At 41.3% G+C, this 22,946-nt stretch overlaps 1 protein-coding gene across 1 annotated transcript; it reads right to left on the minus strand.

The window, feature by feature from the left end:
- Positions 1-8,338: 8,338 nt before the first annotated feature.
- Positions 8,339-11,531, minus strand: LOC147459939 (pentatricopeptide repeat-containing protein At5g27110-like). Its single transcript, XM_086511099.1, has one exon. It carries the CDS (start codon positions 11,463-11,465, stop codon positions 8,970-8,972), a length of 2,496 nt encoding a protein of 831 aa, XP_086367225.1. The 5' UTR covers positions 11,466-11,531; the 3' UTR covers positions 8,339-8,969.
- Positions 11,532-22,946: the final 11,415 nt, after the last annotated feature.

Consider the following 22,946-nt stretch of genomic DNA (forward strand, 5'->3'; position numbering starts at 1 on the left):
TTCATTCGCACAATTTGTGTTACTTCTCCTTTTTCTCTCTCTCTGTCTGTCTCTCTACTTCATCTCTTCCCTCACTCTCCTTGCTCAATGTTTGTGAGAGACTCTATTCGCTTCCACAATGTGAACTCTACAAGTGGTTTCAGATCTCAAGGGCTACACTACTGGAGCAAAATGAGTTTAGTTCTTGAAAGGATAGGGAGAGGTTGGAGTTGTGGAGTCGCTATGCATCAGGACAGATTAATTAAATACTCTGCATAGGCAATAACCTTTCCAAGATTCAATTATTTTGGCCAAATTGAGTGTTATTTTTGAGATTTGTGTTGACAAATTAAACTTATCAATATGTGCATCGATCAATGATAGTAGCATACGACACTATCTCTACTTGTGTCGTTGTGCGCAATAGTTCGACAAGCCCGCAACTCCTAACAAAATTTTCCCAATCACCCTCTCACTCCCGAAGCCTATCGATGCACCTATTGCAGCATGTACATCCTTTGGCCACACCATTTTGCTTCATTTTGTAGTCAAAGGGGAGTTCCTACACGTGTAAAGAATGTTGTAGCAAGCACCATTGCTAGACACACTGAGCGACAACAAGAAGTTGGGCGGCATCTGTCATAATAATCAATATCTAATTCTCCTAAATGATTTTCTCATATTAAACTGATCATTTAATGTGGGGAAGTGCCCGGGGAGAAAAAGCTAGAATATTGGTTAAGCTAGCAGACCGGCCACAGTAGGGATCCAAAGGGGGGGCCATCTGCAAAAGAGCCATGTGCAACAATGGGCTAAAAAGACCCTAAGGTTCAGCCCATTAAGACTTCCAAAATGCTAAGGTTCCAAAATTCAAAGGTTGTGTTCAAAGGTCAACCCTAGGGAAAATTGGATGCTTTATGTGTGCCCAAAAAGTCTTTGCACATCCCTACATGGGAGGGGGCGAGCCCTAAAGGTAGTGTTAGGTATACATGGTCTGATAAGGAGAACAATGCTTTCGAAAAGCTTAAAGAAAAGCTTATCTCTCAACCTGTGCTTACACTACCGGATCTCTCAAAACCATTTGAGGTCCAATGTGATGCTTGTGGTGATTGCCTTGGAGCTGTTTTGCTCCAAGAAGGGCACGCCATAGGCTATGAGAGTCGAAGGCTCGACCCTGTTCAGCAAGCTCTAGGTATATACGAAAAGGAACTCCTTGCAGTTCTACATGCCTTAGACTCATGGAAGCACTATTTATTGGGGTCTCCTTTCATTCTGCGAACGGATCACCAAAGTCTTAAGTACTTCATGACGCAGACCAAGCTCTCCGACAAACAAATGAGGTGGGCAAATTTCCTTTCGCAATTTCATTTTCATATTGCTCACATTGCTGGCAAGCATAATCAAGTAGCTGATGCACTCTCAAGACGGCCGAGAGTGAATGCGGTTTCCATAGCAACTCACAATGATCTATCTTCAATGATAGATGAGTATGCTATTGATCCCGATTTTAGAGATGTGATTTCAGCCCTTGCATTAGGGAAGAAAGAAGAACCATTTACTTTACAAGATGGTTATCTTCTCTATGGCAATAGACTATGCGTTACTAACTCACTACGTGAGAAAGTAATGTATGAATCTCTTGCTCCACCTTATGCGGGGCATAGAGGGATTCAGTCTACCTTAAAGGGAATTGAAACATATTTCTATTGGCCTACCATGAAAGTGAACATACAAGAGTATGTTTCCAAATGTGTGGTATGCCAAAAGACAAAATTTGATAGAGGAAAGCAACTTGGATTTCTTCAACCCTTGCCAATCCCTAATTCACCATGGGAGAGCATATCCATGGATTTTATCTTTGGATTGCCTAAGTCTATCCATGGGAATACGGAAATATGGACGATAGTAGACAGGTTTAGTAAACAAGCTCATTTTATACCTGTCAAAAAGACTATCAAAGCCCATCAAATGGAAACCCTCTTCATTTCACAAATTTTCAAGTACCATGGATTGCCCATGTCCATAGTGTCGGATAGAGATCCTAGAATGACCAGTAATTTCTGGAAGGGTCTCTTTGAGAATTTAGGAACAAGGCTAAACTTCTCTTCGGCCTATCATCCACAAACTGATGGCCAAAGTGAAATAGCTAACCTAACCATTCTCGATCTACTAAAAGCCTATGTAACGGAAGTAGATCAAAGATCCCAATGGGAGAAGTACTTACCCTTAGTGGAGTATGCTTACAATAACACTGTACATACTTCGACGGGAAAAGCACCTTTCGAGGTAATTGAGGGAAGATCAAAAAGTCCCTTGCTACTTAAGGTACATGGGAAGATCTTCGCTGCAGATGAGTATAGCCGAGACCTACAAGAATCTTTCCAAAAGATTAAGGATGCTATCTCTATCTCACAGCAAAGGCAAAAGGCTGCTGCTGACAAGCACAGAAGAGCCCAAGCCTTTAAAGAAAACGATTGGGTCTTGTTAAAGTTTCCCAAGGCTCGATTAAGGCACACGACGGGCAAGAATCCTACGGGCCACCAAAAGTACTATGCTAAACTAGCAAAAAGGTACTATGGTCCCTTCCAGATTCTTAGGCCAATCAATGACATGGCCTATCAACTTAAGTTGCCCAATCATTGGCTCATACACAATGCTTTTCATGTGAGCCTATTAAAGCCTTACAAAGGAGAGCCACCTCAAGAACCAACTATTGAAGACCCACCGGAGATCGAGGACCAAGAGGAGGTGTTGCAGCCCGAGTCCATTCTCCGACATGAAGACAAGGTATTAAGAGGCAGTAAGACTATCCGACGATATCTTATTAAGTTTAAGAATTATCCTTTTGAAAATGCTAGATGGATGCAAGGCATACAATTAAAGGATAACCTAAACCTTGTCAATGCTTACAATGCTTCCCAAGAGTAAGCAAATGTACAAAATGTTAAAAATGAACAAAATTTTTGTCTTATAAGACTCTCTCTTTTTTTTTATTTGTGCACAAAAATGAAGTAGTATGCATGCTTAGATCAAGTTTGCGGAGACGACGTCTCCCAAACACCAAGTAGAGCTTGTCACTCTACTATGGAAGACTGATAGGACTAATGTGCAGACATGCTTGCGGCAGCCTCAGGCTCTCAAGCGCCAAATGGACTAGTCATCCATTATGGAATGATGTCGTAGGGTAACATAGGGATCCTCTACCCGCTAAGAAAAGGACTCATGAATATGCTTTATCTTCTCTACACCATAGTCGAGGACGACTATGATTTCAAGAGAGAGGTAATGTCATAATAATCAATATCTAATTCTCCTAAATGATTTTCTCATATTAAACTGATCATTTAATGTGGGGAAGTGCCCGGGGAGAAAAAGCTAGAATATTGGTTAAGCTAGCAGACCGGCCACAATAGGGATCCAAAGGAGGGAAAATAGGGATCCAAAGGGGGGGCCATCTGCAAAAGAACCATGTGCAACAATGGGCTAAAAAGACCCTAAGGTTCAGCCCATTAAGACTTCCAAAATGCTAAGGTTCCAAAATTCAAAGGTTGTGTCCAAAGGTCAACCCTAGGGAAAATTGGATGCTTTGTGTGTGCCCTAAAAGTCTTTGCATATCCCTACATGGGAGGGGGCGAGCCCTAAAGGTAGGGGATGAGAGAGAAAGCCACACACACACACACACACACACACACACACACACACACACACACACACACACAGGCTCCCTTTACACAAAGGGAATGAGGGACACATGTCAACTCCCTAGGTCAGATGCCCACAAGGTGTGCCCAATTCCTATTGGAAGACCCTTGAAGTGGACCAATGAGAATTAAGCTAGAGTAAATGTAGTTTAATTAATTTAAAAACATTTAATAAAAGAAACCAATGAGAATTAAGTCTCCTAGAAGACTATTGGGCAGTCTCTCAAAGGGTCCAATGAGCATTCAGAAGCCCCATGGCTTGCCTGATTTCTATTGGCCAGGAGGAAAAGGGGTCCAATGAGAGTTTAGTATAATTATTTAATTACCTAAATCTCTCACAAAAGGGGAAAGGGGGACACATGTCAGAAGGCTATCACTTATGCTGCTTAATTGTAATTGGCTTGACTTGGGGAGGTCCAATGAGGCAAAAGCCAGACCAAATTAGCAACAAGGGCTCGCCCAAGAGAGAGAGGGAGCTGATTTTTGCTTGGCATTGACACACACTCACTCACAGTGGACCATGTGTGAAGGAAGAATACTCTATCTCCTCCCAAGCTTCAATGGAGAGCTCATCACCTACTCCAAGCTTGTGAGATAGAAGCCTACATCAACACTCTCTTGGCATGTGGATGCAAATCCAACCAAGAGCCAAGCTACAATGCATGCTCATCTTCTCTACCAAGCTAATTACTAAGCTAAGCTATGCTACATATGAGTGATTATGTGAGGAGATGTTCATCTTTCTCGTAAGATACTCCTTCTTCCTCTCAATCTACTCTCATACCCTGCTAGCTCTCACCATCTTCGAAGGTGTGTGAGGTCTTGGGTCTGAGAACGGGGATAATTCAAGTTGTGTTTGATTAAGTTTTTTGCTTGGTGTATGAAGCTTCCATCTTCATTGCACTAGCTAGTCTTGAAGGAACACAAAGAATTGTATTGTACAATGTCTCTCTTGATGGGAGAAACCATAATACAAAGCCTTTTGGAGGGGGGACCGGCTCCATGCAAATCCGGTCCTCAACTGTTGTCAATAGCTTAATTTCTCTCTCTTTTGAAAGTATTGTTGATGCTATCTAACAAGGTGTTATGCTTTTTGTTGCTCTCTCCACCCAAGCACTCTTGTAATTCTCATTAGGAATCTATTCTAATGAAATGCCCACTATGTTCATGCTAATTTCCGCTACACATAAGTTATTAGGCCATTAAATGTTACAGCATCCAATACAGCAGGTCTGACAAGTTCAATAGCAGCATCCTCGAGTGGGTGCAGAGTCGACGGTAGCTTCTTAAGGCGGTGGCTAAGAACTCTTACGTGTCAGACGACAAGAGCTAGTGCGCATTGAAGATGTTTGGCATCATCAATAGTCCACAATTTGCAAGGGCTCAAAGAGGTGGACCAAGCAATGTGGCTGGTAGAGCATCTTTGTTGCATTATTATTTTTTACCATAAAGGGCGCGAGCAGATTTATATTAAAGAAAAAGGAGCAAAGTTACAATGGACTACCACATGGGGTATAGTTAGCTTTCGGTCAGTAGATACAAAACTCTGGGTAATCAAAACTTCCTTTATGCCCTGACTCAACATACCCCCCCTAACTAAGGATAGGAACTGTATGGGCCATGTAATTTTGATTACCCAGAGTTTTGTATCTACTTTGTCGCATTATTACATCGGTGCTCACGTTTACCATCATTTGATTATTATAAAGCTTTTCTTGTCTATTTGGAGATTGTTCCCATGGCCAACTAGAGTTGTCAACTCTATGGGATTCATATTGTGTGGTGATCAAAGGTTGTTAGATATTTTTATGTGTCCACAAATAACACACACGGGATTTATCTCCATTCATATTCTATGTATGCTATATCAAGGGTCCATGAAAAATTATATATACATGTTTCCCTATATGTAAAAGTCGATTTGTATTGGAGGCTCATAATGTTTAGAAAAACCAAACCATGTCTATGTAATGGGACTAGACACTACCTGTGTCGTCGTTACACGCGGTAAGACTTTCTCGATGCAAAGTCCCATTCCTTGTACATCACCACTCATGAGGTTAATAGGTAAATTTAAACCCAAGGTTAGCTATAGATTAAAAAAAACTCTAGGGTTTGGGCATAAACCATAAACGATGCATGATGGTAGCTTTCGGTAGTAGGACCAACTTGTGAGAAAACCTAAAACTCACGGTTTACAAGTATAGCAAAAACTCGTGGTTGAGAGTAAATCTAAAACGATGTGTGTCATGAGAGTGTGCGTTTAGTTCTAGGGGCATTATGATAAAGACTGTGCCAAGTTCGGCTCAAGGAGGTGATTGTTGGGGTCAGCCCAACTTGGGCGCTCTAAGTGTGAACATTGTATAGGCCTATATAAGGTCTCTAAATACCTAATGCAACTCTCTTTCATTTGTAAATTTTGTGTGTCTTATCCTTTTTCTCTCTCTCTACTTCATCTCCTCCCTCACTTTCCTTGCTCAATGTCTATGAGAGACTCTATTCGCTTCCACAATGCGAGCTCTACAGCCTTGAGTGCCCTAAGTGAATTTTTTAAAGCATCACTTGTATATCATTTAAAATCATGTAAAAACATAAAAATGTTCAACCAAATATCAAAAAAATTCAATTTTTTTCTCATTGTAGCTTCTTCATGATTTTTCATGCAGTTGTTTGCCCTCGATTAGCCTTTCCTATGTGTACTCAGGCCATGACAGCTTGCTGTTCACGCCAGTTTTGCACACAGAGGTGCATATATTTGAAATTTTTGGTCTTCAAAAATTTTGTTGAAAGGAAAATTAAAGAATTTTTTAGGCTTAAATTATCCCTTTTGGAGTTGTGGCTTGGGAGATAGGGTCTATTTTCCACAGGGTACAGGATATGGCAGCCTGCAAGCAGTTTGGTGTAAGGTAAGTTGTGGAAGTTTTCTTGTTTGGTGGTGTGTATAAACTTTAAAATTTTGGTTTTTAAAGAATCATATGGTGAAATGGGAAGCTCTTCTTCTCAAGTGCATTGGTTTGTGTGTGTTGTAATTCCATGCCAAGGCAGGTGCTTCTTAGTTTTCATGGTGGTCTTTTGGGTAGGTGGGTGCTTGTAAATTCCCAAGAGATCACCTACCTTTGAGTTGTGGTGTTTTGGGAGCTCTTTTGATATGTTTTGTGGTATTGAATTTGTCTCTTGAGCGCTATTGAGAGACATTGTTACAAAGGTGCCCCTTGCTCTTGTTTTCCCAACAACATTTTGGTGCACGCCCACCACCAAGGAGTTGCTTCAAGTGACCTTCAGTTTACAGGTTTGATTGGCGTAATGGCAGAGGTTTTATGGTCATGTTGGTGAGGATGCTAACGAATTCATTGAGGAATTTGAGTTCTCTTGTTTTATTGCCAATAAGGAATATCCAATGCTTATGTTAAAGATTTTGTTCTTTTGCTTGAAAGAGGATGCAAGGACATGAGTACGAGTATTTATTGAAATCATGTCAACCTCCACAAGTGATGACCTATCATGCATTAAAGAATGCTTTTCTTGAGAAGTATAAGAAAAAGGGACGACCAATAGAATGTACTAGGATTGCAAGGTGATGTGAAGCCAAAGGATCCTCTATGTTATGATGCGGATTTCAAGAATAACTACAATGAGAAATTTTGTGATGTTACCCCTTTTAAGGAGGTACAAAAAGAATGCATTATGGATAAAGAAACGAAGAAAAGTATTTGCAGCATGTCATCCTTGTTGTTTAAGCAATTTGATGTCTCTACACATGCCAAAGGTGATGTTTCTCCGAAGGTGAATATGAATGGCGAGATAGATGATTGCAAAAATTGCTCTAAAAGTGGATCTCACTATGCAATTAGAGGAATCTACTATCTTTCTAATCAATGCTCATCAATGATGGAGAGTAGTGGCTCATTGGGGATTACAAGAACTTGCTCTCACATAATCAATCAGACATTCACAAGTAGAAGATTAACTAGCTAGTATGCTTAAATTAAGAGGATCTAGTTAGCTAAATTAAGGAGTTCTAATCTCATCATAGCTTTGATACCACGTGTTAGGTTTAACGTGGATAAAAGAGAGTTGCATTCGTTCTGGTGACATGCTAATCACAACATTAATTGCTCAATGGAAATTGGCTAAAGTATAGGCACAAAGTAAACTTGATTACTTGGTTGAAATGAGTACAAAAGGGGATCCTTGTATAGAACTAAAGAGTTATCATCTATCTACCTCATGCCTGACAACTTGAAACAACCTATTTGAATAACCAAACTCAAATTTACATAATCAAGGGGTTTTATTCATGCTTACATACAAATCTCCTATATGTGATATTATGGTCTAAAAATACTCCACATAGGATAGCTTATGACCAAGACCTCTTTTAGCAATGTTGCACATGTCACATGCCACTTAAGATACTAATAGACTAGGGATATGCTCTATGGTGACTCTAGGACGAATCCCACTAATCTTACATATGTATCTAATACATAATTTTAACAACTATTTTTGACAAGTATGCTTCGCAAATTAATAGCATAGCAATTGAGGACACTTACTTCCTTGATATGTAATGCGATTTAGCTATAAGGAATTACCAGTTAGTCCACTATGAGTTAGTCCACTATGAGTTGTAGAGAGGGTGTTAAAGTTATAGCATCTCAAGTGAATAGCCCAATGTGATCCCAATATTTATTTTGGCTTCAAGTATTTATTTTACTTATTTGTCCAGAATCGACGGCTGCGAGCCAAAGAGCTCAACCGCCAAACTGTCGCGCCTCTACCTCTTGTGAATGAGGGGAGGCCGTGTAGGCAAAGCGGATCTTCTACTGCCACCTTAGTTTGAACCCACGCTAAGAGGGGAGAGAGGCCACATGTACTCAGCCACCTTGCCTTGTTTCGAGCCACAAGAACCTTTCGGTCCTACTAGCTTTTCAGCAGCCTTCCAAAAAACTTCTATCCTTTTGTCCTTCAGATTGTGAGCCACAATCGGAACGGGAGCTTTCTATCACTCAAGTGTGGTATATTGGTTATCTCAGTTTCCTCGGTCTTGAGTTCATACCCCATCGGCTAGATCTTGAGTTCATACCCCGTCGGATAGATCTTGCATTACGTGTATGTTTCTGGCAATTTCCCAGAGATTGGCTTTGTAGCTGAAAAATGTTGGCAGTTTGAGCATAATGTACAAAATCAGTGCAAGAAAAAACTCTCTTAAGCCACATTTTCTTCAACTTTTTCCTTGAGAGCATTGGCATGAGAGCTGCAGTTTTGTCATACAGACGTGCTTAGTGATCAAAGGCCTGACTTCTGAACTGCCGCATTGCCCCAATATTTACATGCACTTAAAACCGAGCGCAACATTACTATATTGGGAATAATTTTCTTCTCCCTAATCAAATCAACTGCTTTGTCTACTTGCCCTACACGACCAAGTAAATCAATGAGGCAATTATGGTGCTCAAGATCTGGAACCACCCCATGCTGCTTGTTCATGGCCTCGAAGTATGTCTCGCTTTTATTATACATGCCTTTACGACTGCAAGCATTCAGAACAACAACGAAAGTTACTGTATTTGGTTTAATACCTTCTCCCAGCATTGTGTCAAAAATTTGGAAAACACCTTCACCATCTGCACAATGTATGTACCCTGCCATCAGTGTCGTCCATGAGATCACATCTTTATGCTGAATCTTATTGAACACTTGCTGAGCTTTGGCTATCAATCCGTTCTTGGCATACATATCAATCAAGGTATTCCCAACATGCTCACTTTGCAATAAATCTCGCCGCTCAATCTCCATGTGCAATTCTTGGCCCTTCTTTGCAGCTCCTATCCTGCAGCAAGCTTTCACGCTAGAAAGAAGTGTAACAGCATTTGGAGAAACGCCCTCAAGCTGCATTTGATCAAAACAGCTCAGCGCTTCCTCACCTTGTCCTTCTTCAGCATACCCTGCTATTAATGCATTCCACAAAACTACATCCCTTACTTGAACCTTGTCAAAAACTTCCTGCGCTTTTAGAAGAGAGCCGCACTTAGCATATAGATCAACCAATGTACTACCAACAAAAAGATCTCTTTCCAATACTCCCCTTTCTTCAGCCTCAGCGATAATTCTTTCGCACATATCAATGTCTTCCATGTTGCTACATGCTTTCAAGGTACAAACATATGTGAGCGTATCAGGCACAATCCCATCGAGTTTCATTAATCGAAAACATTGGAGTGCTTCCTCATGATATCCATGTTCAAAAAAACCCATGATCAATGGATTCCATGAGAAAACATTCCTACCTGGAAGCTCTTTAAACACTTGCTGCGCCATGGCAAGACAGCCACATTTGACGTATGTCTCAATCAGGGCATTGCAAACACTCAAATCTTTCTTGAGCAAGCCCTGCCTTTTGATCAGAAGGTGAATTTCTTGAACCTTCTCTCTGGCTTGAGTGAGGCCACAAGCCTTCAAGCTATAAATAAGAGTGACGGCATCTGGGAAAATGCCCTCTAGCTGCATCTGATCAAAGCATTCAAGTGCTTCCTTACCACGTTCATGTTCGGTATATCCCATGATGAGAGTCGTCCATGTAACCTTATTTCTGATAGGAAGGTTGTCAAACACCTGCTTTGCCTTTTCAAGCAAGCCATTCTTCGAGTAAATATCAACTAAGATGCTTCCCAGAAGAAAGTCCTTCTTCAATAAGCCCTGTTTCTCAACCTCGGCTTGTATGACCATTGCCTTGTTGACAGCGCCTATGCTACCGCATGCTTTCAAGCTGCATGCAAATGTGTGGGCATTTGGGGCAAAGCCCCTTAGTTGCATCTGCTCAAAGCACTCGAGTGCTTCCTCACCATAACCATTCTCAGTATAACCTGAGATAAGTGCGGTCCATGATACAACATCTCTAGCTGGAAGCTTGTCAAACACTTCCTGTGCTTTTGTCAAAAGGCCACACTTTGAATACATATTGACCAAAGCGCTACCCACAAAAAGATTACTTTCCAACAGGCCCTGTCGTTCGATCTCTTCGTGTACATCTTGCCCTTTTGTTGTATCCCTTTTGCTGCCACAAGCCTTCAAGACACAAACATATGTAACGGCATTTGGAGAGAGACCCTCTGACTGCATCAACTTGAAACATTTGAGTGCCCCATCGCTTTGCCCACTCTCAGCATATCCTGCTAAGAGCGCAGTCCAGGTGACTACATTTCGGTCTGGAAGCTCATCAAAAACTTGTTGTGCTTTGTCAATTGCACCACATTTAGCATACATATCAAGCAATGCACTCCCCACATGAAGGTCGCTCTTGAGCCGTCCTGTACATGCTATGTGTGCATGTACTTCAGAGCCTCTTTCCCAATCCTTCAATTTTGTACATGCTTTCAGCAAAGAAACAAAAGCATGGCTACTGAGTGGCAAGGTAAGATCGTCCTTCGGTAAGCTTCGGTAGATGTTGAGAGCTTGGTGATGGCGCCCACATTTGACATAACCGATGATGAGTGAGTTAAGGGACTCTCCATTGTGGTATGGCAAACTGTCAAAAACCTGTTGAGCATCATGTAAACTGCCCACCACTACGAGCATTGAAACGAGGCAATTAGCGATGGAGGCATGAGCTTCAAGCCCACTCTTGTAGACATAGGCACAGGTACGAAGCGCATATGCCCGTTCTCCCCTCCTCTTTATTAACCTGCGTGCAAAGCTCTCAACAGAAGGCGGAGGAAGTAACCCTCCTTCCAAAGCGGTCAAATTTTCATGCAAACTGACAAACTCCCGACCACTGCGCTTCATAAGCAGCGCTTGGGTATCATATTTGACACCCTCGCTACCTTTTGATGAAATGGCCTTCTCGGATGTAATGTATTCGTCTCCTCTTTTACATCCTATTTAGCTAGTGTGCCAAGGGAACGGTTCACTTCAATGCCCTTTTAGTACAACTAATGGTATAAACGCGAGTGATATGTTTATTGCAATGGTAGGGTAGTAATATATCTAAAGGTGCTTAGGCGAAGTTCACCAAACCTTGCAAGATTGGAAAATTTGAGAGTTAGTAGATGTCAAGTAATAAAAATTTGAGCTATTATATAAAAGGTCATGAGAAATGCAATACGTGCTTGCATGTTTGTGCTCCCCCAAAAAATAACCATATGTAAGCATGAAGGGGAGGTGACGCCGTCTTCACACAGGTATTATAAACTGTCAAGAACGTGCCTTTCCCATGTATGTGTGCCAATGTTGAAGGGTTATCATGTGCTCCTCCTTTAATGTTGGAGGGTCATGTTTCCTTCTCCTTTTATGTAGGACGGTCACTTCTTTTTTGGGATTTGCAATGCATTACCATCGAGTTTTAGAAATAATGATGTCATGATGATTGTGCTACAAAATGGTACATCCTACGAGCTCCCACAAGTGTACCAAGCACAGTCTACAATGTCTCCTCTATCCATGCTCTTACTTGACTCGGCCCTTGTAACATTTAATGGCCTAATAACTTATGTGTAGCGGAAATTAGCATGAACATAGTGGGCATTTCATTAGAATAGATTCCTAATGAGAATTACAAGAGTGCTTGGGTGGAGAGAGCAACAAAAAGCATAACACCTAGTTAGATAGCATCGACAATACTTTCAAAAGAGAGAGAAATTAAGCTATTGACAACAGTTGAGGACCGGATTTTCATGGAGCCGGTCCCCTCTCCAAAAGGCTTTGTATTATGGTTTCTCCCATCAAGAGAGACATTGTACAATACAATTCTTTGTGTTCCTTCAAGACTAGCTAGTGCAATGAAGATGGAAACTTCATGCACTAAGCAAAACACTTAACAAACACAACTTGAATTATCCCCGTTCTCAGACCCAAGACCTCACACACCTTCGAAGATGGTGAGAGCTAGCAGGGTATGAGAGTAGATTGAGAGGAAGAAGGAGTATCTTACGAGAAAGATGTACATCTCCTCACATAATCACTCATATGTAGCATAGCTTAGCTTAGTAATTAGCTTGGTAGAGGAGATGAGCATGCATTGAAGCTTGGCTCTTGGTTGGATTTGCATCCACATGCCAAGAGAGTGTTGATGTAGGCTTCTATCTCACAAGCTTGGAGTAGGTGATGAGTTCTCCATTAAAGCTTGGGAAGAGATAGTCTTCTCTTTCTTCACACATGAGCTTGTGTGAGTGTGTGTGTGTGTGACAATGCCTTGCAAAAATCAGCCCCCTCTCTCTCTTGGGCGAGCCCTCTTGCTAATTGCTCTTGCTGAAGCCTCATTGGCCCTCCCCAAGTCAAGCAAATTACAATTAAGCAGCATAAGTGATAGCCTTCTGACATGTGTCCCCCTTTCCCCTTTTGTGAGAGCTTTAGTTAATTAAATAATTAAACTAAACTCTCATTGGACCCCTTTGCCTCCTGGCCAATAGGAATCAAGCAAGCCATGGGGCTCCTGAATGCTCATTGGACCCCTTGGGAGACTGCCCAATAGTCTTCTAGGAGACTTAATTCTCATTGGTTTCTTTTATTAAATGTTTTAATATTAATTAAACTAGATTAATTCTCATTGGTCCACTTCAAGGGTCATCCAATAGAAATTGGGCACACCTTGTGGGCATCTGGCCTAGGGAGCTGACATGTGTCCCTCATTCCCTTTGTGTAAAGGGAGCCTGTGTGTGTGTGGCTTTCTCTCTCATCCCCTACCTTTAGGGCTCGCCCCCTCCCATGTAGGGATGTGCAAAGACATTTAGGGCACACACAAAGCATCCAATTTTCCCTAGGATTGACCTTTGGACACAACCTTTGAATTTTGGAACCTTAGCATTTTGGAAGTCTTAATGGGCTGAACCTTAGGGTCTTTTTAGCCCATTGTTGCACATGGCTCTTTTGTAGATGGCCCCCCCTTTGGATCCCTATTTTCCCTCCTTTGGATCCCTATTGTGGCCGGTCTGCTAGCTTAACCAATATTCTAGCTTTTTCTCCCCTGGCCTTCCCCACATTAAATGATCAGTTTAATATGAGAAAATCATTTAGGAGAATTAGATATTGATTATTATGACATTACCTCTCTCTTGAAATCATAGTCGTCCTCGACTATGGTGTAGAGAAGATAAAGCATGTTCATGAGTCCTTTTCTTAGCAGGTAGAGGATCCCTATGTTACCCTACGACATCATTCCACAATGGATGACTAGTCCATTTGGCGCTTGAGAGCCTGAGGCTGCCGCAAGCATGTCTGCACATTAGTCCTATCAGTCTTCCATAGTAGAGTGACAAGCTCTACTTGGTGTTTGGGAGACGTCGTCTCCGCAAACTTGATCTAAGCATGCATACTACTTCATTTTTGTGCACAAATAAAAAAAAAGAGAGAGTCTTATAAGACAAAAATTTTGTTCATTTTTAACATTTTGTACATTTGCTTACTCTTGGGAAGCATTGTAAGCATTGACAAGGTTTAGGTTATCCTTTAATTGTATGCCTTGCATCCATCTAGCATCTTCAAAAGGATAATTCTTAAAGATATCGTCGGATAGTCTTACTGCCTCTTAGTACCTTGTCTTCATGTCGGAGAATGGACTCGGGCTGCAGCACCTCTTCTTGGTCCTCGATCTCCGGTGGGTCTTCAATAGTTGGTTCTTGAGGTGGCTCTCCTTTGTAAGGCTTTAATAGGCTCACATGAAAAGCATTGTGTATGAGCCAATGATTGGGCAACTTGATTTGATAGGCCATCTCATTGATTGGCCTAAGAATCTGAAAGGGACCATAGTACCTTTTTGCTAGTTTAGCATAGTACTTTTGGTGACCCGTAGGATTCTTGCCCGTTGCGTGCCTTAATCGAGCCTTGGGAAACTTTAACAAGACCCAATCGTTTTCTTTAAAGGCTTGGGCTCTTCTGTGCTTGTCAGCAGCAGCCTTTTGCCTTTGCTGTGAGATAGAGATAGCATCCTTAATCTTTTGGAAAGATTCTTGTAGGTCTCGGCTATACTCATCTGCAGCGAAGATCTTCCCATGTACCTTAAGTAGCAAGGGACTTTTTGATCTTCCCTCAATTACCTCGAAAGGTGCTTTTCCCGTCGAAGTATGTACAGTGTTATTGTAAGCATACTCCACTAAGGGTAAGTACTTCTCCCATTGGGATCTTTGATCTACTTCCGTTACATAGGCTTTTAGTAGATCGAGAATGGTTAGGTTAGCTATTTCACTTTGGCCATCAGTTTGTGGATGATAGGCCGAAGAGAAGTTTAGCCTTGTTCCTAAATTCTCAAAGAGACCCTTCCAGAAATTACTGGTCATTCTAGGATCTCTATCCGACACTATGGACATGGGCAATCCATGGTACTTGAAAATTTGTGAAATGAAGAGGGTTTCCATTTGATGGGCTTTGATAGTCTTTTTGACAGGTATAAAATGAGCTTGTTTACTAAACCTGTCTACTATCGTCCATATTTCCGTATTCCCATGGATAGACTTAGGCAATCCAAAGATAAAATCCATGGATATGCTCTCCCATGGTGAATTAGGGATTGGCAAGGGTTGAAGAAATCCAAGTTGCTTTCCTCTATCAAATTTTGTCTTTTGGCATACCACACATTTGGAAACATACTCTTGTATGTTCACTTTCATGGTAGGCCAATAGAAATATGTTTCAATTCCCTTTAAGGTAGACTGAATCCCTCTATGCCCCGCATAAGGTGGAGCAAGAGATTCATACATTACTTTCTCACGTAGTGAGTTAGTAACGCATAGTCTATTGCCATAGAGAAGATAACCATCTTGTAAAGTAAATGGTTCTTCTTTCTTCCCTAATGCAAGGGCTGAAATCACATCTCTAAAATCGGGATCAATAGCATACTCATCTATCATTGAAGATAGATCATTGTGAGTTGCTATGGAAACCGCATTCACTCTCGGCCGTCTTGAGAGTGCATCAGCTACTTGATTATGCTTGCCAGCAATGTGAGCAATATGAAAATGAAATTGCGAAAGGAAATTTGCCCACCTCATTTGTTTGTCGGAGAGCTTGGTCTGCGTCATGAAGTACTTAAGACTTTGGTGATCCGTTCGCAGAATGAAAGGAGACCCCAATAAATAGTGCTTCCATGAGTCTAAGGCATGTAGAACTACAAGGAGTTCCTTTTCGTATATGCCTAGAGCTTGCTCAACAGGGTCGAGCCTTCGACTCTCATAGCCTATGGCGTGCCCTTCTTGGAGCAAAACAGCTCCAAGGCAATCACCACAAGCATCGCATTGGACCTCAAATGGTTTTGAGAGATCCGGTAGTGTAAGCACAGGTGGAGAGATAAGCTTTTCGAAAGCATTGTTCTCCTTAGCAGACCATGTATACCTAACCTACCATTCTATGAGTACTCAATTTGTAATATTTAGCATCTCTAATTAGGTTTATTAATGAAGGTTGTGTGCACTCTTGGCCTTGTGATTGGAGTGTGTGCCCTATTGTTTGCTCATATATGGGTAGGTTTAATGGGACTTAAACGCTATTTACCCTTGCGTGTGGAACTTCTTATTAAGATTCTCGGTTGGCATGTGGCGATTGGGGAGGCCAACACCAATGCAATTATTGTGTGGCTGCCAAGAGTGTGCTTTGAGATTCAAGTCATTGGCAAGTTGGACTTTAGTGGGCTTGATGTGTGTAGGGGTTTCTTGATTGGTGATTAGAGTGTGATTAGAGTTAGTTGATTCATGGCTAATCTCTACTTGCAATGGAGAAACATTCTTTTGAATCCTCTAATTTGAAGCATCCAATTATGTTCGTGTCTCCAAGCCCTAGCCAGGCTATTGCACCACAAGTTGATGATTTTGTTGGTCTTGGGTTGTGATTAGGATTATGCTATGATGAACCCCCAATAGGCTACTTAAAGAGCACATATTGCCAACGAGATATGTGATGCCAGCCGTAAGAGATGATGCAAGAAAGGTCCTACAAAATTTAGGAATAGACTATAACTCTATGACTGCTTGGCCTAATGATTGCATTCTATTTAGAGAGGAGTATGTCGACATGGAGAAATGTCCCAAGTGTGAAGAAGAAAGATATCAAAAAGATCTTCAAGGATAAAAAGTGTCGCAAAAGATGCTCACGTATTTTTATCTTTTACCTCGCATCAATCACTTCTTCCAATGCAATCAATGGACGCTCTAGCATCATGGCATAAGGAGAATCAATATTCAGATGGTGTGCTAAGCATTCATTCGGATAGTGTGGCTTGAAAGACATTGATGACAAGTGGCCATATTTTGCACAAGATCCAAGAAATTAACACCTATAGAGTAAACCAATTTGGACAATGATCAACATCTTACAGTATATGGTTAGTTGCCATGATCACCTACAATATTCCACCATGGCTAGCAACTACAAAAGGGCATTTACTCTTAAGCTTGATTGTGTCAGGTCAGTACAAAGTGAAGAATGTGGATGTATATTTTTGTTCCCAACTTGAAGAGTTACAACAAACATAGAATTCATAGATGTGAACCAACATGCAGGTCAATGCAATGCATACATTAGAGGCTTCTAATGTGGACGATAGATGACTATCCTAGTTTTGCAGAATGCTCAGGTAAACATCAAACGCACGATAACCATGATTTATGGTTTCCTCATGTTAGTTTACAGTATGTGAAGTAATTTGTGTTGTGTACAAGACTTAAATATAGTGGTTACAATGAATGCATCAGTTGTGGTCCAAGGCTTGCGGCATGCCAGTCGATAGCATTGAAGAAACAAATTTACGAAGGTCATCAAGCACACCTTCCAAAGAACCATGAGATACAAGAGAGCTTCTTGGGAAGGGAGCCAGTAAGGAAGTCTGCTCGAGAATGGTTAGATGTATGTAGGGTGCCTTCCAAAATATTTGGAATCAATCACCTACTCGATCCCATGCACATATTCAAGAATGTGGGTAGTTTATTGTGGGGCCATCTCATTGGAAATAAAGATATGCTTACCAATAGGATTGACCTGAGGGATATTGGTCGTACGGAGTAGTACTAGCCATATGGAGCCGTAGGGAGCCATAAAAACAAAGATACACTTCTTGCTATGGTTGACCTGAGGGATATTGGTTGTATGGAGCTAGAGGGATATTGGTTGTATGGAGCTAGAGGGAGGCATGGAGGAATTTTTGCATCTCTATTACCCACACAGAGGAGATGGTATAGGACATTCACTATGCCCCATTTGAGGGCATTGGTCCATCATAGATACCATCCCTAGTGCCATCACATGATGGCACTGGATTTTCACACCCCGACCATCCCCTTTACCTTATCGCAGTAGAGCTAGTACATCACGATGACCAACACCTTCACACTCTATATCTTCAGAGAAATCACATTGCTCTAAGTCATCCGTCCTCTTCACGTTTACCACAGTAGTTGTAACATTTAATGGTCTAAAAACTTATGTGTGTGGAAATTAGCATGAACATAGTGGGCATTTCATTAGAATAGATTCCTAATGAGAATTACAAGAGTGCTTGGGTGGAGAGAGCAACAAAAAGCATAACACCTAGTTAGATAGCATCAACAATACTTTCAAAAGAGAGAGAAATTAAGCTATTGACAACAGTTGAGGACCGAATTTGCATGGAGCCGGTCCCCCCTCCAAAAGGCTTTGTATTATGGTTTCTCCCATCAAGAGAGACATTGTACAATACAATTCTTTGTGTTCCTTCAAGACCAGCTAGTGTAATGAAGATGAAATCTTCATGCACTAAGCAATACTCTTAACAAACACAACTTGAATTATCCCCGTTCTCAGACCCAAGACCTCACACACCTTCGAAGATGGTGAGAGCTAGCAGGGTATGAGAGTAGATTGAGAGGAAGAAGGAGTATCTTACGAGAAAGATGTACATCTCCTCACATAATCACTCATATGTAGCATAGCTTAGCTTAGTAATTAGCTTGGTAGAGGAGATGAGCATGCATTGAAGCTTGGCTCTTGGTTGGATTTGCATCCACATGCCAAGAGAGTGTTGATGTAGGCTTCTATCTCACAAGCTTGGAGTAGGTGATGAGTTCTCCATTAAAGCTTGGGAAGAGATAGTCTTCTCTTTCTTCACACATGAGCTTGTGTGAGTGTGTGTGTGTGTGACAATGCCTTGCAAAAATCAGCCCCCTCTCTCTCTTGGGCGAGCCCTCTTGCTAATTGCTCTTGCTGAAGCCTCATTGGCCCTCCCCAAGTCAAGCCAATTACAATTAAGCAGCATAAGTGATAGCCTTCTGACATGTGTCCCCCTTTCCCCTTTTGTGAGAGCTTTAGGTAATTAAATAATTAAACTAAAGTCTCATTGGACCCCTTTGCCTCCTGGCCAATAGGAATCAGGCCAGCCATGGGGCTCCTGAATGCTCATTGGACCCCTTGGGAGACTGCCCAATAGTCTTCTAGGAGACTTAATTCTCATTGGTTTCTTTTATTAAATGTTTTTAAATTAATTAAACTAGATTAATTCTCATTGGTCCACTTCAAAGGTCATCCAATAGAAATTGGGCACACCTTGTGGGCATCTGGCCTAGGGAGCTGACATGTGTCCCTCATTCCCTTTGTGTAAAGGGAGCCTCTGTGTGTGTGTGTGTGGCTTTCTCTCTCATCCCCTAGAAGAAAGGCTCGCCCCCTCCCAAGTAGGGATTGCAAAGAATTTTTGGTCACACACAAAGCATCCAATTTTCCCTAGGGTTGACCTTTGGACACAACCTTTGAATTTTGGAACCTTAGCATTTTGGAAGTCTTAATGGGCTGAACCTTAGGGTCTTTTTAGCCCATTGTTGCACATGTCTCTTTTCCAGATGGCCCCCCTTTTGGATCCCTATTTTCCCTCCTTTGGATCCCTACAGTGGCCGGTCTGCTAGCTTAACCAATATTCTAGCTTTTTCTCCCCTGGCACTTCCCCACATTAAATGATCAGTTTAATATGAGAAAATCATTTAGGAAAATTAGATATTGATTATTATGACATTACCTCTCTCTTGAAATCATAGTCGTCCTCGACTATGGTGTAGAGAAGATAAAGCATATTCATGAGTCCTTTGCCTAGCGGGTAGAGGATCCCTATGTTACCCTACGACATCATTCCACAATGGATGACTAGTCCATTTTGCGCTTGAGAGCCTGAGGCTGCCGCAAGCATGTCTGCACATTAGTCCTATCAATCTTCCATAGTAGAGTGACAAGCTCTACTTGGTGTTTGGGAGACGTCGTCTCCGCAAACTTGATCTAAACATGCATACTACTTCATTTTTGTGCACAATAAAGAAAAAGAGAGTCTTATAAGACAAAAACTTTGTTCATTTTTAACATTTTGTACATTTGCTTACTCTTGGGAAGCATTGTAAGCATTGACAAGGTTTAGGTTATCCTTTAATTGTATGTCTTGCATCCATCTAGAATCTTCAAAAGGATAATTCTTAAATTTGATAAGATATCGTCGGATAGTCTTACTGCCTCTTAGTACCTTGTCTTCATGTCGGAGAATGGACTCGGGCTGCAGCACCTCCTCTTGGTCCTCGATCTCCGGTGGGTCTTCAATAGTTGTGGTTCTTAAGGTGGCTCTCCTTTGTAAGGCTTTAATAGGCTCACATGGAAAGCATTGTGTATGAGCCAATGATTGGGCAACTTTAGTTGATAGGCCATCTCATTGATTGGCCTAAGAATCTGGAAGGGACCATAGTACCTTTTTTCTAGTTTAGCATAGTACTTTTGGTGGCCCGTAGGATTCTTGCCCGTCGTGTGCCTTAATCGAGCCTTGGGAAACTTTAACTAGACCCAATTGTTTTCTTTAAAGGCTTGGGCTCTTCTGTGCTTGTCAGCAGCAGCCTTTTGCCTTTGCTGTGAGATAGAGATAGCATCCTTAATCTTTTGAATATATTCTTGTATGTCTCGGCTATACTCATCTGCAGCGAAGATCTTCCCATGTACCTTAAGTAGCAAGGGACTTTTTGATCTCCCCTCAATTACCTCGAAAGGTGCTTTTCCCGTCGAAGTATGTACAGTGTTATTGTAAGCATACTCCACTAAGGGTAAGTACTTCTCCCATTGGGATCTTTGATCTACTTCCGTTACATAGGCTTTTAGTAGATCGAGAATGGTTAGGTTAGCTATTTCACTTTGGCCATCAGTTTGTGGATGATAGGCCGAAGAGAAGTTTAGCCTTGTCCCTAAATTCTCAAAGAGACCCTTCTAGAAATTACTGGTCATTCTAGGATCTCTATCCGACACTATGGACATTGGCAAGCCATGGTTCTTGAAAATTTGTGAAATGAAGAGGGTTGCCATTTGATGGGCTTTGATAGTCTTTTTGACAGGTATAAAATGAGCTTGTTTACTGAACCTGTCTACTATCATCCATATTCCCGTATTCCCATGGATAGACTTACGCAATCCAAAGATAAAATCCATGGATATGCTCTCCCATGGTGAATAAGGGATTGGCAAGGGTTGAAGCAACCCAAGTTGCTTCCCTCTATCAAATTTTGTCTTTTGGGATACCACACATTTAGAAACATACTCTTGTATGTTCACTTTCATGGTAGGCCAATAGAAATATGTTTCAATTCCCTTTAAGGTATACTGAATCCCCCTATGCCCCGCATAAGGTGGAGCATGAGATTCATACATTACTTTCTCACATAGGGAGTTAGTAACACATAGTCTATTGCCATAGAGAAGATAACCATCTTGTAAAGTAAATGGTTCTTCTTTCTTCCCTAATGCAAGGGCTGAAATCATATCTCTAAAATCGGGATCAATAGCATACTCATCTATCATTGAAGATAGATCATTGTGAGTTGCTATGGAAACCGCATTCACTCTCGGCCGTCTTGAGAGTGCATCAGCTACTTGATTATGCTTGCCAGCAATGTGAGCAATATGAAAATTAAATTGCGAAAGGAAATTTGCCCACCTCATTTGTTTGTCGGAGAGCTTGGTCTGCGTCATGAAGTACTTAAGACTTTAGTGATCCATTCGCAGAATGAAAGGAGTCCCCAATAAATAGTGCTTCCATGAGTCTAAGGCATGTAGAACTTCAAGGAGTTCCTTTTCATATATGCCTAGAGTTTGCTCAACAGGGTCGAGCCTTCGACTCTCATAGCCTATGGCGTGCCCTTCTTGGAGCAAAACAGCTCCAAGGCAATCACCACAAGCATCACATTGGACCTCAAATGGTTTTGAGAGATCCGGTAGTGTAAGCACAGGTTGAGAGATAAGCTTTTCTTTAAGATTTTCGAAAGCATTGTTCTCCTTAGCAGACCATGTATACCTAACACTTTTCTTCGTTAGGTCATGTAATGGTCCCGCAATTTGTGAGAACTTTTCTATGAAGCATCTATAGTATGCACACATACCTATAAAGCTTCCTTTTATTACCTCTAACTTTGATGGATCCATTTGGATGCCATCTTGAGAGATAATGTGACCTAAATATTGAATCTCTTGCAAGAAAAATTCACTTTATTTTCGATTAACATAAATTTTATTCTCTCTTAAAACTTGAAATATTACCTGGAGGTGTTGCTTGTGTTCGTCTAATGAATTAGAGTAGATGATAATATCATCAAAGAACACTCCAATGAAGGTTCGATGAGGCATGAACAGCTTCTCCATCAAGCGGTTGAATGTGGCTGGTGCATTGGTCAAGCCAAAAGGCATGACAATGTATTCGTAAAGACCAAATGTGGTGCGAAATGCAGTCTTTACAATGTCTTGATCAACTATCCTTATTTGATGATAGCCACTTTTTAGGTCAATCCTACTGAAGTAGGTCGATCCTTGTAGCTTATCAAATAGGTCGTCTACCCGTGGAACGGGAAACCTATTCTTGATAGTGATCCTATTTAGTTCTCTATAGTCAACACACATTCGATATGTGCCGTCTTTCTTTTGAACTAATAGCACCGGTGAACAAAATTGAGATGAGCTAGGCCTAACCATGCCCTTCTCAACTAACTCATGCACTTGCCGCATAATCTCCTCTTGTTGAGCTTGAGAAACTCTATAATGAGGTTTGTTAGGCGGTGAACTTCCTGGAAGAAGTTCAATTGCATGGTCATCATTACCTCGTTTAGGAGGTAGCTCACAAGGGATGTCGTCAATAAAAACATCTTGAAACCCCTTGAGAAAATTGGATAACTATAATTCCTTTTGGTTGCTTTTATTTTCTTTTGCTAAAGCATTAGGTTCATTTTGAGAATCTTTAACAAAAATCATGTACACGGAAATAGAGCTCTTTATTGACTTGTTGAAAGCTGGTGTATGTACAATGGGAAT

Source organism: Adiantum capillus-veneris, chromosome 4, assembly GCF_014529385.1.
Source record: "Adiantum capillus-veneris isolate H3 chromosome 4, ASM1452938v2, whole genome shotgun sequence".
NCBI lineage: Eukaryota > Viridiplantae > Streptophyta > Polypodiopsida > Polypodiales > Pteridaceae > Adiantum > Adiantum capillus-veneris.

Bases quoted from the DNA above. Each gene is read 5' to 3' on its own strand.
- LOC147459939 (XM_086511099.1), bottom strand. From the start codon at position 11,465: ATGAAGCGCAGTGGTCGGGAGTTTGTCAGTTTGCATGAAAATTTGACC.